The 16,732-nt window shown below is 38.7% G+C and overlaps 1 protein-coding gene across 1 annotated transcript in view; it reads right to left on the bottom strand.

Annotated features, from left to right (window-relative positions):
- Positions 1 to 318: 318 nt before the first annotated feature.
- Positions 319 to 16,732, bottom strand: part of NSL1 (NSL1 component of MIS12 kinetochore complex) — a 43,686-nt gene continuing 27,272 nt past the window's right edge. Inside the window, exons 5-6 of the mRNA XM_052654088.1 lie at positions 3,165 to 3,232; positions 319 to 607 (exon numbers count right to left, since the gene is read on the bottom strand). Of these exons, the coding sequence (XP_052510048.1) occupies positions 329 to 607; positions 3,165 to 3,232 (347 nt within the window). The 3' untranslated portion in view covers positions 319 to 328. The remainder of the gene's footprint in view (positions 608 to 3,164; positions 3,233 to 16,732) is intronic.

Genomic DNA, 16,732 nt, shown 5'->3' with positions numbered 1-16,732 from the left:
AAGATGTATATCTGGGAAACGCAGTGGGATATGTTACTTCTGAAATTCCACAAAAGCTGTAAGGCAGCCAAGTGTTGATGGTATTTAAGGACAGTAAAAGTTTGTACTCTTAATGACTGTTGACAGGCTTTGTGTCAATATTCAAACAATATGCTTTTCATGGACTACAGATGAAAATATTACATCACACCCCAACATAGCATTACTATACTTGTATTAAGGAATCACTAGTTATATGCTGTTTTAAACAAAGTCCTGTCCAGGCATTAGGCTGTAATCTAAATGTTGACAGTGCCTAATTTCACCTCTTATGATGAACAAAAAGGGCTTATGTATCAAGATTAATTCTCTTTGGCTGCAACGGATACCACTTCCTCTGGGGGCAGTCTTTAGTTCGCTTTCTTCTCAGTACCAAGTCAGTAGTCGTCCTAGTAGAAGTCTCGGCTGGTGTGGCTTCTATCTGTGCTATAAAGCTCTCAGCTTTACCACCTGGTTTCCTACAGCAACTGGAAAAGACTTCCTGGTGGACTCTCTGGAGCTGGATAACAGGCTGCATCTTTAACACTTGGGAAAACCCATCTCCTTGTTCAATTAATGCCGGTAAGGACTTAAAAAACAAACAACAGTAATACGTAACGTTAATCTCAGGCTGAAACACAAAAACACAGAGGTAAGTATTTAAGTTGTTCAGGTCAAGCCTTTTTCTAAAACCTTATTTTTAGGTCATAGATAATCGGCATTACTTTAAAATACCAATTTTAGCTGAGGGATTTTAACAAAAAGCAAAAGCTAAAAAGATGTATTCTATTCCTATTTTATAATGCCTGGTAGTAAAATAGAACTCTAGTAAAACAGGAGGTAACAGGGACTTCCCTGGCAGCTCAGTGGTTAGGACTTTGTCCTTCCAATGCAGGAGGTACAGGTTAGATTCCTAGCAGGGGAACTAAAGCCTCACAGCAAGGTGAAAAGATTAACACACACAGACACACACACAGACACACACACACACAGACACACACACACAGACACACATACAGACAGACACACAGACACACACACAGACACACACACACACACACACACAAGGTAACAGAATTTCAGAGTTAAAAAATCTAACGTCTGGAATTCTTTATTTTAGGATAGTACGTATGTTAGAAATCTTAAGAGGCGGGATCAGCGCATTTTCCCTATAAAGGCCCAAGGAATAAACATTTTAGGCTGTGAGGGCCTTTACGTTTGTCACAAGTATTCTACTCTCCCGTTCTAGTGTTAAGAGGCCATGCACGCATACACGCTCAGTCACAGCCCACTCTTTGTGACCCCTTGGACTGAAGCCCACCAGGTTCCTCTGTCCATGGAATTTTCCAGGCAAAAATACTGGAATGAGTTGCCATTTCCTACTCTAGGGATCTTCTAGAACCAGGGATCGAAACCGTGTCTCCTGCACTGGCAGGCAGATTCTTTACCACTGTGCCACCTGTGAAGCCCCAAAGAGTCCATAGACAATAAGTAAACGAAAGTACATGGCTCGGTTCCAAAACAATTTTATTTACAAAAACAGGTGGCAGGCTGGGTTTTAGCCTGGCCCACCACAGCTCGCCAATGTCTGATTAAGAGCATGCTGTGAGAGAAGTGTGAGTACCAGAAAATCATGGGATCAATACACATCACAAAAGGTTACAGAAAGTAATCAAAACAGAGGACATTCTGAAGGAGTTTAAAAATAATTTTCATGTACTAGATATCCAAATGGTTTTTGTTTGGGCAAAATACATGTCAAGAACATAGACAATTTTATTATAATAATATTAAAACTCCAAGTTGGATATGCAGTTGATGGAAGAAATTTCCACATACTGAGGTATGGGGAAGTCACTCTGGTTTATACATGATTTAGTTTGAACTGTATGCTAACTCAAACAGCCTGTCTCGTGGCCTGTCAAACATACCTTGTACTTCTGCTTTCACCATTAAAGCAAAGAATGCGCTCATCATCCAGTTACACAAAGGGCCAAGGCATGACCCACTGCACTCACCCAAGACAGGGAGCCCCGAGGGGAACTCAGGATGGGAAAGCCGAGATGAGCATTCTGTGCTTTGCATACACCGGCTCCCAGATAGTTAAGATGCACATTTAAGGACAGATTTCAACGACCCCAGATTCTTGCACCTTCCCATACACAGAAAAAAACACTAAAATCATTAACTTGAGACATCTGTTCTTCCCACTTAGCAGTATCTTCTACCAAGTTGCAATCTAGACATTTCTTCCCCAGCCAAAAAATTCATATAGACTGGCTCCTCCCCTACCCTTTGGAGCAGTCCCATCAAAGCTACTGAGAAGCTCTTTCCTGAGCTATGGCCCTCGGTTTGATTCTAATAAACTTCTTCTGCTATTCTTCTTATATATTATTTACTGATTATTTGCATAAATACAGTATAATACAGTGGTTAAGAGTACATGTTCTGGAGCTAAACATCCAGGGTTTAAATCCTGGCACAATTGATATGTTTGGGCAATCTGCTTAGCCCCTCTAGTTTCCTTATCTGTAAAACAAGGAAGCAGCAGTACTTCTCTCAGAGCGATAGAGTAAGGATTAAGTGAGGTAATACAATATATGTAAAACAGTTAGACGGGGCCTAATTCATAAATGCTGACTAAATGTTCGTGTTATTATCAAAATTGTTTGATGGATTTCTAACTCTCAGAACTCAAAAAAGATAACCAACCTTCAAAGAAAGTTAAGTGTTAATCGTTCAGTCGCGTCCAACTCTTTACAACCCCATGGACTGTAGCCTGCCAGATTCCTCCGTCCATGGAATTCTCCAAGCAAAAATACAGCAGTGGCTAGCCATTCCCTTCTCCAGGGGATCTTCCCAATGCAGGGATGGAACCCAGGTCTCCTGCATTGCAGGCAGATTCCTTACTGTTTGGGTCACCAGCGAAGCCCAACCTTTAAAGAAGCCAGGCATAACACTGGCACACAGTAGGTACCTAAAGAATGGTAATCATTCTGAATGTTACAGTCATTTAATAACTTCATTAAAGATCTATTTAAAAGACTACTGAGAATTCCTATTACAACAGACTAACACACATATGAATGCTAAAAGCAAATACCTAGCTACACATGTTATTCACTTATAATTTAGTAGGCAGTTACCTTCATGGCTTCACTGATCTCCTTAGCTACTGTTTCTCCTCTGCATCTCAAGTTTTCCAACCGAGGGGCTGCAAAGAAACCACCAAACAATATTTTAGGCTTGTAATCTAATACCAAGTCATAAAAGACATGCAGGTGCTATCTGGACAGTAATCTGTGAGGACTCTTCACCTTTACTTAACAAGAAAAGCAGAGGTTATTCTATATATAAAACAGAAGATCAGTGAAATAACATACTCTATTTATTTGAATATGACAAGAGGGGAGGAAATAATCTTAAAAGAGTATGGATAATATGCCAATACAAAGTACAGCATGTTGAAATGGTGAAAATTAGGAAGCACAATATATCTACAAATGAGATGGCCTTATTAAAAGTGTTACATCAAAATAATTCCCTACACTAAAACACTGGAAAGTGTAGGGATTAAATCCAATAGAAAATATTATCTCCTACTTTGAAATTCCACCATAATTCAGATTACATTCAGTAGTTCAGTAATCACATCCACTTAAAAAGAATTCAGAGATCATACAGTCATACTGTTGAAAGGCGATGGAATATAGAATGGATAAGACAAAAACAGAAATATGAGAACTATAAAGAAGATGGCATTTCCCAGGTGGCACAGTGGTAAAGAATCCAACTGCTGATGCAAGAGACATGAGTTCGATCCCTGGGTCAGGAAGATCCCCTGGAGGAGACAATGGCAACCAACTCCAGTATTCTTGCCTAGAGAATCCCATGGACAGAGGAGCCTGGCGAGCTACAGTCCATGGGGTTCCAAAGAGCCAGACACGACTCAGTGACTCAACAGACAGAAGATATGTGGTTGACCTTTGTGGACAGATTCAGAGTAAGACTCAGTGAAGTCTCTCAGTCACGTCTGACTCTTTGTGACCCCATGGACAGTAGCCTGGACGAGGCTCCTCCGTCCATGTGATTTTCTAGGCAAGAGTACTGGAGAGGGTTGCCATTTCCTTCTCCAGGGAATCTTCTTGACCCAGGGATCGAACCAAGGTCTCCCGCATTGCAGACAGAACACTCTACTGCCTGAGCCACCAGGGAGTAAGAATAAAGACAAGCCATCTAATTGAAAATTTTAAATTCACATAATTTCTTATCATTGTAAAAAAGTTTTTAATATACAATGTGGCAATAATAGGAAGTATTTAAAAATAATTTTTATTAATAAAAATGAGATTCCTACATTTTGGGTGCTTCTGTTAATTCAGTAACATTTGGTTCTATTAAAAAGACAAATCTTCCATTACATATTTCCCATTAGCTTTGTTCTACACACTGTACCAAAATCCTTTGCAAGTAAAAATATTGTTGAAAATTTCTAAGTAATTCATCTTTTGAAAAAAGGGAGTATGAAAGTTGTAAGTGGATCTAAAACATTTCATAATCAGACTGATAAAATGCAACTCTAGTTGCAAAGACTTCTTTTTAGTTCAATTTACCTTTCCTGCATATGTAAATTAATAGAGATAGAAAGAATATTTGAAGAAATATGATTATTAAGTCAGAATGGTGGCTACCTCTGAGAGCAGCAGAATATTGACCAGTAATGAATATACAGAAACTTTTTGGGGTACAGAGTGTCTGTAAAATTGGGAAGCAGAATAAATATGTGTTAGTTACACTTGCAAATAATATAGTCTATATCTTCTTCTTCAAGTTACCTTTTCAAGTAAAATTTAAAGCAATGGATCTAACTGTTAAAATGTAAAAAATGAAATAGATAGGATATTTTCCTGATGTTTCCAGATTTTTGGACAGTGTGACTATATTTACTGTACATATGAAAACATAACAGCATATTATTTGAAAAGGTACTTTTTAAAAATAGGTTTATCCTATGTTAAAGAAGTTGTGGTACATATATGCAATGGATTACTCAGCCATAAAAAAGAACACATTTGAGTCAATTCTAATGAGATGGATGAACCTAGAGCCTATTATACAGAGTGAAGTCAGAAAAATAAATATCACATATTAATGTATATATATGGAATCTAGAAGAATGATACTACTGAAGAATTTATTTGCAGGGAGTAGTGGAGAAACAGACAGAGAATAGACTTATGTACATGGGGAGAGAGGAGTAGAGGGTGAGAGGTATGGAGAAAGTAACATGGAAACTTACATTACCATATGTAAAATAGATAGTCAGTGGGAATTTGCTGTATGTCTCAGGAAACTCATACGGGGGCTCTGTATCAACCTAGAGGGGTGGGATGGGGAGGGAGATGGGAGGGAGGTTCAAGAGGGAGAGGATATATATATACCGATGGCTGATTCAGGTTGAGGTTTGACAGAAAACAACAAAATTCTGTAAGTAATTATCCTTCAATTAAAAAATGAATAAATTAAAAAATAAATATATTAAAAAACCCCATAAAAATAAGTTTATCCTATGTTTCCCAACTCTGCAGACAATATCTAGATCCAAGTGGCACTTACATACTTTAATATGTATATATGTATACAAGTTCATCAAGCTGTGCACTATATATTATAGCTCAATATATACAAACATACACATAATGAACGAAATCTCTTTTTCAGCATTTACTCTAGAAAGTTGTCTTCAGTTCAGTCACTCAGCACGTAGTAACACATATAACTTAACAAAAAATTTTCTTCTGCAAACACACACGGATGGACAATAGCTGTTTTCCATCTGTTGCACAAGCAATAACAATGAAAACCATGCCAAGTAGTTTGGGATTGCATGTAAAATGGAGTTAGGTCCCAGGCTTGGATAACTGCGAACAGATTTTCATACATGAATGTTTGGTGGAACATTCTAGACTTGTGCTGGACTTACACTACGTTTAGTATTCTTGGCTCCTGACTATAAAATGCCAGCTACCCCTCCCATTAGTGCTGTAACTAAAAATTTCCCCCTATTTTTCAAAGGACCGCTAGGGGGCAGTACGGCCCCCGCAGTGAAAACCATGGTGCTCCTATTATTCAGAATTTCCCTGGGAACAAGAACCTTATTCTCTTAATCTTGGACTCCCTCCTGCTGAACACAGTGTCTGACTTGTAGAGCAGGTGCTTGAAAAGTATGATGGATGAAGGCTATAACAAAGTTTGCCATGGAGGCACAAAGGTGAGGTCAATCCAACAAGGGAATTGAAAGGAGTAAAGACTTCATAGATGTTATAAGAGCTCTTATAACATAGATGTTATAGACTAAGAAGATTTCGTACTGGGTGGCTGGGGGTGAGTGGAAACAGGAGGTGGGTGGTAGAGGATGTGCTATACCAAAACAAGAGAATAAATCAAGAAAGAAGAAAACACAGGAACCAGGAAACATGATCCAAAAGATAACAGAAGTAAAGGAAATCCCCAGGATGAGGAGGAAAGAAACAGATGGAATGAAAGCTCTTCAGCAGGCCTAAAGAGCAAACAGTCCAGATTAGAACAGGAAGACAAAAGGCTCCCAGAGGAAAACCTCCAAGAAAAAAGGAAAGCGTTTTAAAAGTGGATTTGATGGAAGTGTTTACTATATTGAGAAGAATTTTACAGTTCTATTGAAGTGTTTGGGAAAGAATTAGTGAAAGACACATCAGCAAACAAAGCAAACAGAAAAATAAAGCATTCCGAAGCGGGGGGTAGAAAGATGTTCAAGAAAGAAAATACACTCATAGTATGATTACCTGACTCATACTGAAGAACATTTACATAGTCATAATAATATCAATGCTTAATACTACTGATGATTTTTGACAAAAATGAAAGTGAAGCGGATGAGTGTAGATTATTCTTTTGAGAAACTTGGCTATAAAAAGGAGAGTTCAGGTAAAAGAAACAGAAGGAATGGAAGTTTTCCCTACACGTGATCTTCTGATAGCACATTTCTGTAGTATTATGGGCTGTCATACAATGCCAATCAATCCTATGTATTAACTTTAGCAACTCTGTGACAGAAGCAGGTTTCATCAGCCTCTTTTTTTTTAGATGGGAAAAAAGGAGCTGTGACAGCTGAGAAATGTATCTGAACTAAACGAATAACTGAATAAACACTAAATAGAGTTAGAAACTCACAGCATACACTCTTCTATATTCTATATGTAACTTTCCAAACTACCACTTTGCCAGGAATTATGCTATACTCAAATGAATATAAGTTAACAAACAGTCAAAAATTTTGCTACAATAAAAATCTCTTACGATAAAAACAAAAATAAATTATGCCTAGCAAAGAATTTTTAAAAGTCTAGAGTTAAATTTGTTTCAACTATTAACATTTAAGTACTGTTTTGTTTTTAGTTAAGTAAATTAAATTCCTTTCTTTGAAAACTAAGGAGCATCAATAATTTTAGGAATAAAACTAAACACACAAAGATTTAAAAAAACCCAAAAAGGGAAAAATAAACACACAAATATGACCACTAAAAATGAAATATGTCATCTGTAAATGTATCAGAAAAGCATTCACCAACATTAATATCTGCTCAGGAATTCAAAATACACAAACTTTTCAATTTCTCACTTAAGGTTATTTTAAATGAATGTTCTACTTGCTGTAACTAGTAAGAGCTTACAGGTACTCGTGATAAACTGTCTCATGTCCAGATGGCTGGTCCTTGCCATACAGGAGATGAATGGGCTTCCTGCAGAAGCATCCTCAAGGGCTCTCTCCATCACCTTAATGGGAACACCTTCATGGCACCATTATTCACTGTCTCATCACAAACAAAGGTATCACTGAACCCAAAGGACTACCTCCAGATTCTATTTAAATGTCACGCAGTAGAACTAATGTGCATCTGAAGTGTGATTTTCCTAATATTTTTCATCATAAATGTGTAGTATTTCAGCTACACTATATGTTACATGGGGCTTCCCTGGTGGCTTTGCGGTAAAGAATTCTGCAATGCAAGAGACACGGGTTCAATCCCTGGGTTGGGAAGATTCCTCGGAGGAGGGCATGGCAACCCACTTCAGTATTCTTGCCTGGAGAATCCCATGGAAAGAGGGCCCTGGTGGGCTATAGTCCATAGGGTCGCAAAGAGTCAGATGCAGCTGAGTGACCGAGCACACACAGGTTTACACAGGTCTTTAAAGGGTAGCCTAGAAAGTTATTTATTTATAATACCATTTGCACATTTTTTCAGGGGGAAATACAGTTCAAATTTCAAAGTTCAGATTAAGTATAAATGTCTGAAATGTAACCATTTGTAAGTGGGTGACTACCTGTAAATATTCTAACAATGGCTTAAGCAAGCTGTCATTATTAGGAAAAAAGAGGAACTGTCTCTAAGTCCTCTGCTTGTAGGGTCAGCAAAAGAACTATCATAAAGTCTACTACAGAGAAACTTAAAATAGATCCTTGTCACTACTACATGTTTTGTGAAGGACAGGAAATAATAAAAAGGGAGCCTAGTCAATTAATTTCAAATAACTTTTTAAAAAAGTTGATGATATGGAAAGAATGATTAGTTTCACTAATAGGATCACAAAAGGTTATAAATGACAAATGAAAACTCATCCTATTGGTAGCGAGTTAATTAGAAGACTGCTGCAAAGATATATATATAAAAGTTTGCTCTTAAAAATGTGGAAGTTAGGCACCCTTGAGTACACTGCCTTCCCTAGTCACTTGCTTTCTAAAACACAGGGAAATGAAAAAGTGGAAATGAAAGATTGAGTAATCAACCTTGTTTTGCTTTTAGGTCACTGCACTGACTAAACTAGGAAACATGAAATTCCAAAAGCATGCACAAATTCAGAAATTCAGCAAGGAAAAAAAAGCATTAACTGAGTGTTTCCTTTCCATTTCCACTGTATTTTTATGAACATGTATGAGCAAGCATGCATAATATAGGATGTTTGGCTTGTACTAGTTTCTAAAAAGGGTAACTAAAGGCATGAATAAGAACCATGAGTTAAAAAGTAGCATCCCCGGTGAAAAGGAAATCAAAAACTAAGCAGTGATATATGACTTTCTGGAAGATAACACTTTGCCACAATTTTAACCCATCTGTTTAACACACGTGCTAGGCTCCTTGGCCTCTACTCACACCTACACCTCACCAGCTCCTTCAGTACCCAAGAACTGCCTCTGTCTTAAGGTACCACATATTTTTAAACTCCTAGCTTGTGTTATCTGGCCTCAGTCAAGACTCTAACCTTCTCCTATAATGCTCTTTCCCTCTATTCCTTCCACTACAGCCTCAGTAGTCTCTTGTTCTATGAATACTCAAGCTCATTCTTAGGAACCTTGTTCTAGCTTTTCTAACTGAAAAGTTCTTCCTCTTGATTGTCACAAGATAAATTCCTTCTTGTTACTTCCTCAGAAAAGTGTTTCCCATCACCTAAACACATCACCCTAGCACTGATGTTATTTATTTTTCTATTTGTTGATACTTTCCTTCCCTCATTAGAATGTAAGCTCCACAGAGCAAGGACCCTGTCTGTATTGTTCACCATTACATCCTCCACAGTGAGAATAGTTCTGGCATATAGTAGACATTCAATAAATATGCTGAATGCATGGGTGAATAATAGTCATGTGGTAAGTATTTACTGAGCATGATGCTATATGCTGGCTTCACAAAATGCAAACAAAAATGCAAAGTAAAAAGCTCATGAAGCTTTCAGTTTTGTGAGAAAAGAAACAAACAAGCACATGTCGTAACAAATGATATTATGGAAATAAACAAGTATTATGACAGAGAATTGGGGAGAGATTACTTTTACCAGGGTGAGTAGGAAAGATCTCTCTGCGGAGGTAGCATTTAAATAAGGAAAACTGAGAAGATGTCAACCTTAGAAGTACTGGGGGAAGTAAACTCATATACTTATGATCATTTTATCTATGACAAAGGAGGCAAAGATATACACTGAATAAAAGACAGTCTCTTCAACAAGTAGTGCTGGGAAAACTGGACATCTACATGTAAAATAATTAAATTAGAACATTCTCTAACACCATATACAAAAGCAAACTTTGTTAAAATGGATTAAAAATCTAAATGTAAGACTGGATACTATGAAACTCCCAGAGAAAAACAGGCAGAACACTCTGACATAAACCATAGCAGTATTCTTTTTGGATTTGTCTCCTAGAGTGATGGAAACAAAACCAAAAATAAACAAATGGGACGTAATTAAACTTAAAAGCTTTTGCACAGCAAAGGAGACCATCAGCAAAACAAAAAGACAATCTGAGGAAAAAATACTTGCAAACTATGTGACTGACAGGATTAATTTACAAAATACACCATCAGCTCATATGCTCAATAAATAAATAAATGGGCAGAATACCTAAATAGATATTCCTCCAAAGAAGACATACAGAAGGCCACCAGGCACATGAAAAGATGCTCAACACTGCTAATTATTCAAGAAATGCAAATCAAAACTACAATAAGGTATTACCTCATACCAGTCAGAACAGCCATCATCAGAATGGCTACAAATGATAAACCCTGGAGAAGGGGTGGAGAAAAGGGAACCCTTCTACACTACTAATGGGAATGTAAACTGGTGCACCCACTATGGAGAACAGTATGGGAATTCCTTGGAGATTTCCTGATAGCTCAGTTGGTAAAGAATCCACCTGCTTCCTGGGTTGGGAAGGTCCCCTGGAGAAGGGATAGGATACCCACTCCAGTATTCTTGGGCTTCCCCTTGTGGTTCAGGTTTCAGTGAATCCGCCTGCAATGTGGGAGACCTGGGTTCGATCCCTGGGTTGGGAAGATCCCCTGGAGAAGGGAAAGGCTACCCACTCCAGTATTCTGGCCTGGAGAATTCCATGGACTGTATACTCATGGGGTTGTAAAGGGTTGGACATGACTCAGCAACTTTCACAGCAATTCTTTTAAAAACTAAAAACAGATCTCTCAGCAATTCCACTCCTGGGCATTTATCTGGAGAAACTGTAATTTGAAAAGACACAGAGGCAACACTATGTTCACAGCAGCACTATTTTCAATAGCCAATCAAGACATGGAAACAAACTAGGTGTTTACTGACAAATGAATCAACAAAGATGATGTGGTACATACACACAGTGGAATACTTCTCAACCACAGCAAAGAATGAGATGCCATTTGCAGCAACACTGATGGACCTAGAGATTATCATATTAAGTGAAGTTAGACAGAGAAAGACAAATATCATACAATATTGCTTATATGTGGAATCTTAAAAAAAAAGATACAAATGAACTTACTGACAAAAGAGAAATAGAATCACAGCCATAGAAAACAAATTTATGGTTACCCAAGGGTAAGAGGGATATATCAGGAGTCTGAGATTAAAATATACACACTACTGTATATAAAATGGATAACCAACAAGGACCTACTTACTACATATTAATAGCATAGGGAACTCTACTCACTATCTTGTAATAACCTACAATGGAAAAGAAACTAAAAAACAAATAGACACACACACACACATACAGCTGAACCACTTTGCAGAAAGAGAGGGTCTACAGAGGGCTAGAACAAAAAAGGAAAGCTTTTGAAATGAATCTGGAAGGGCCAGGTCACATAAAGGAATGCTGAGAAGGTCAAAGTCTATTATGTATTCTTTAAAATTGGGAGACTTTAGGATTTTAAGCAGAGAGGAATGAAAGTTGATTTGTGTTTTTAAGAGTATCCTAAATTTCTAGTCAAGCTGGTCTTGGAAGTTCATAAACTCCCCACTTTTGTCCAAAGTACCACTGGATAAAGACAGAAAAATTTTAAAGACAAATTCAAAGCATGTACAAAGTAAATTTCTATGAACCAGAAAAAAGTAGAAGAGAAAAAGCTTGTAAGTCAGGCTAAAGTTACAGACCCACTGGAGGGCAGATGGAAGGTAGGCAGTAAGTAACCAGGAATTTGCTCCCCACAAGATAAAAAGGTGTCAACACGCACCAGAGGGGCAGGGAATGGGGAGAACTGGCCTCATACATGAAACCAAGGGTTCAAATGGAGTTTTCCTACCCTGAAAAGGAGGCTGGGGGAAAAAACAAACAAACTGAGCTACTGAGCTGCAGCATACTTAAAGCTACACTAGTTGATGGCAGAAAATGCCTCAAAGCCAGGGCTATATTAAGCTGCCTGCTGACTTAGTGACTAGATCCACTATTGCCAATATTACAGTGGAACAGAGGCCCTCCCAGTGTCAATTTAAGATGTGGTTCTTGCCTGGGACTGATCAAGGGCCAGACAGAAGGCAACCACAAAACTGCTAGACAGGAAGAGGGGAAAGCAGCAATAAGAAAGTAAGCACATGAAAAACTCAGTCAAGAAACACTTGCTAAGCAAAATTCTTAAATATATGAAGAAATTACAACCATGAAGGACAGCCAATATAACCAACGTCAAGGGGAGGAATTTGCTGTAGATAAAATAAAAATAGAGCAATCTGAAAATGATTTTTAAAGGTTTCAGTTCAGTTCAGTCGCGTCCAACTTTTTGTGACCCTATGAATTGCAGCAGGCCAGGCCTCCCTGTCCATCACCAACTCCCAGAGTTTACCCAAACTCATGTGCATTGAGTCGGTGATGCCATCCAGCCATCTCATCCTCTGTCGTCCCCTTCTCCTCCTGCCCCCAATCCCTCCCAGCATCAGAGTTTTTCCAATGAGTCAACTCTTCGCATGCAGTGGCCAAAGTATTGGAGTTTCAGCTTCAGCATCAGTCCTTCCAAAGAACACCCAGGACTGATCTCCTTTAGAATGGACTGGTTGGATCTCCTTGCAGTCCAAGGGACTCTCAAGAGTCTTCTCCAACACCACAGTTCAAAAGCATCAATTCTTTGGTGCTCAGCTTTCTTCACAGTCCAACTCTCACATCCATACATGACCACTGGAAAAACCATAGCCTTGACTAGATGGACCTTTGTTGGCAAAGTAATGTCTCTGCTTTTGAATATGCTATCTAGGTTGGTCATAGCTTTCCTTCCAAGGAATAAGCGTCTTTTAACTTCACGGCTGCAATCACCATCTGCAGTGATTTTGGAGCCCCCAAAAATAAAGTCTGACACTGTTTCCCCATCTATTTGCCATGAAGTGATGGGACCAGATACCATGATCTTCGTTTTCTCAATGTTGACCTGTAAGCTAACTTTTTCACTCTCCTCTTTCACTTTCATCAAGAGCCTTTTTAGTTCCTCTTCATTTTCTGCCATAAGGGTGGTGTCACCTGCATATCTGAGGTTATTGATATTTCTCCTGGCAATCTTGATTCCAGCTTGTGCTTCTTCCAGCCCAGCGTTTCTCATGATGTACTCTACATAGAAGTTAAATAAGCAGGGGGACAATATACAGCCTTGATATACTCCTTTTCCTATTTGGAACCAGTCTGTTGTTCCATGTCCAGTTCTAACTGTTGCTTCCTGACCTGCATATAGGTTTCTCAAGAGGCAGGTCAGGTGGTCTGGTATTCCCATCTCTTTCAGAATTTTTCAGTTTGTTGTGATCCACACAGTCAAAGGCTTTGGCATAGTCAATAAAGCAGAAACAGATGTTTTTCTGAAACTCTCTTGCTTTTTTGAAGATCCAGCGGATGTTGGCAATTTGATCTCTGGTTCCTCTGCCTTTTCTAAATATCTGCTGTCACACACCTTCAAATAGACAATTACTGTAACTGCTTGATATGTCTAATCTTAGATCTTTATCAATACATTTGTATATGGGCAGATAGGCACAGGGAGTTTTGAGTTGTTTATATATATACAATATATTCTAGTCTGTGATTTTTTTCATTCAAGTATGTAACATATGGTTCATTTCTGTGGTTCTTACTGGTAATTTTTTTAATGCTTTTTTATACATACACATGGAGAAGGCAATGGCACCCTACTCCAGTACTCTTGCCTGGAAAATTCCATGGACGGAAGAGCCTGGAAGGCTGCAGTCCATGGGGTCTCTAAGAGTCGGACACGACTGAAGCAACTTAGCAGCAGCAGCAGCAGTAGCACACATACACACAATTTTATTTAAATAGAGTATACACTTTTTTTTTGTTTCTGAGTAGGGGGGATTTTTTAATTTGTTTTGCTTGTTTCCTCTTCTCATCTTCCACTTATAATTCCATGTAAATTTGTCTGAGGACTCTCATCTTCTAGAAAATCTTTAACTTAATCTTTTAACTTTGCTTGTTTATCATTTCTATTTTTGTACTATTCTTGTTTTATTTCATGATTTTTCTTCTGTAACATCTGTTATGACTTCCTTTAGCTACTGCATGCATGCTAAGTTGCTTCAGTTGTTTCCGACTTTTTGTGACTCTCTGGACTGTAGCTCGCCAGGCTCCTCTGTCCATGGGATTCTCCAGGCAAGAATACTGGAGTGGGTTGTCATGCTCTCCTCCAGGAGATCTTCCTCAACCAGGGATCGGAACCATGTCTCTTAAGTTTCCTGCGTTGGCAGGTGGGTTCTTTACCAGTAGCACCTGGGAAGCCTTTCTTTAGCTACTGGAGGATCCTAAACCTTTAGGCAATGCCAAAAAATGTTCAAACTACCACACAATTGCACTCATCTCACATGATAGTAAAGTAATGCTCAAAATTCTCCAAGCCAGGCTTCAGCAATATGTGAACCGTGAACTTCCAGATGTTCAAGCTGGTTTTAGAAAAGGCAGAGGAACCAGAGATCAAATTGCCAACATCTGTTGGATTGTGGAAAAAGCAGGAGAGTTCCAGAAAAACATCTATTTCTGCTTTATTGACTATGCCAAAGCCTTTGACTGTGTGGATCACAACAAACTGGAAAATTCTTCAAGAGATGGGAATACCAGACCACCTGACTTGCCTCTTGAGAAACCTATATGCAGGTCAGGAAGCAACAGTTAGAACTGGACATGGAACAACAGACTGGTTCCAAACAGGAAAAGGAATATCTCAAGGCTGTATATTGTCCCCCTGCTTATTTAACTTATATGCAGAGTAAGTACATCATGAGAAATGCTGGGCTGGAAGAAGCACAAGCTGGAATCAAGATTGCCAGGAGAAATATCAATAACCTCAGATATGCAGGTGACACCACCCTTATGGCAGAAAGTGAAGAAGAACTAAAAAGCCTCTTGATGTAAGTGAAAGAGGAGAGTGAAAAAGTTAGCTTACAGGTCAACATTGAGAAAACGAAGATCATGGCATCTGGTCCCATCACTTCTTGGCAAATAGATGGGGAAACAGTGGAAACAGTGTCAGACTTTATTTTTGGGGGCTCCAAAATCACTGCAGATGGTGATTGCAGCCGTGAAGTTAAAAGACGCTTATTCCTTGGAAGGAAAGCTATGACCAACCTAGACAGCATATTCAAAAGCAGAGACATTACTTCGCCAACAAAGGTCCATCTAGTCAAGGCTATGGTTTTTCCAGTGGTCATGTATGGATGTGAGAGTTGGACTGTGAAGAAAGCTGAGCACCAAAGAATTGATACTTTTGTACTGTGGTGTTGGAGAAGACTCTTGAGAGTCCCTTGGACTGCAAGGAGATCCAACCAGTCCATTCTAAAGGAGATCAGTCCTGGGTGTTCTTTGGGAGGAATGATACTAAAGCTGAAACTCCAATACTTTGGCCACTGCATGCGAAGAGTTGACTCATTGGAAAAACTCTGATGCTGGGAGGGATTGGGGGCAGGAGGAGAAGGGGACGACAGAGGATGAGATGGCTGGATGGCATCACCAACTCAATGGACCTGAGTTTGAGTGAACTCCGGGAGTTGGTGATAGACAGGGAGGCCTGGCGTGCTGCAATTCATGGGGTCGCAAAGAGTCGGACACGACTGAGCGACTGAACTGCCTGAACTGACTGACTTCAGATAGACTGGGGAAGACAAATAGACTGGATTTTCATTTTCTACTATATATATACCATTGACTATTTACAAGTTAATGTTAAGCTTACATTTATTAATAGCATGAAACAAAAACTAATTATAAAAACATAACACAATTTAAAATATAATGTGAGATCTATGGTAGTTGAATTGGAGGATCTCCCATATATTTATAACAGTAAGGTATAGATAATCTGAATACATAAATCACTTTTCTGTAAAATAAATTATGCTCCCCAAATGTCCAGTATGTATGTATTTCAATATGATTATATGAAAAGAGAAAAAAGGGTAAACGGCTTCACACCAGATTAGTGATGTATCTCTGAAGGAGCAGTAGATGGGAAAGGAGGAAGGAGGCCAAAAACAAGTTAAACACTATCCTTATTTTTTAAAAATTTTAAAAGAACATGTATAATTATGTACCTATTTCATAAATATTTCCTGAGTGTACTATGTCAGATAACGATCTTAAAGCTAAGGGATACAGAAGTAGACAAAACAAAGCCCTTGTTCACAGGGAGTTTATAGTACAGTGAGGGAAGGGATGAAGACAATAAAATAAAGAGAAATTACATAATGTCAGTAAGTAGTCGGGGAAATAAAGCAGGTTAGGGTGACAGAGTATGAGCAAGGGGGTCAGGAAGGGATCTGACACAGACTGTCAGGGAAGACCTCACTGACAAGGTTACGCTTTGAACAGAGCTGAATGAAGGGAGAGTCAGGCAGGTAGTTTCAGACAGGAACCAGGGAGCAACAAGTGTGA

This window comes from Budorcas taxicolor, chromosome 16 (assembly GCF_023091745.1).
Source record: "Budorcas taxicolor isolate Tak-1 chromosome 16, Takin1.1, whole genome shotgun sequence".
NCBI classification, from domain to species: Eukaryota; Metazoa; Chordata; class Mammalia; order Artiodactyla; family Bovidae; genus Budorcas; species Budorcas taxicolor.
The sequence above is the reverse complement of the archived record's forward strand: the minus strand, read 5'-3'. Positions and strand labels throughout refer to the sequence as shown.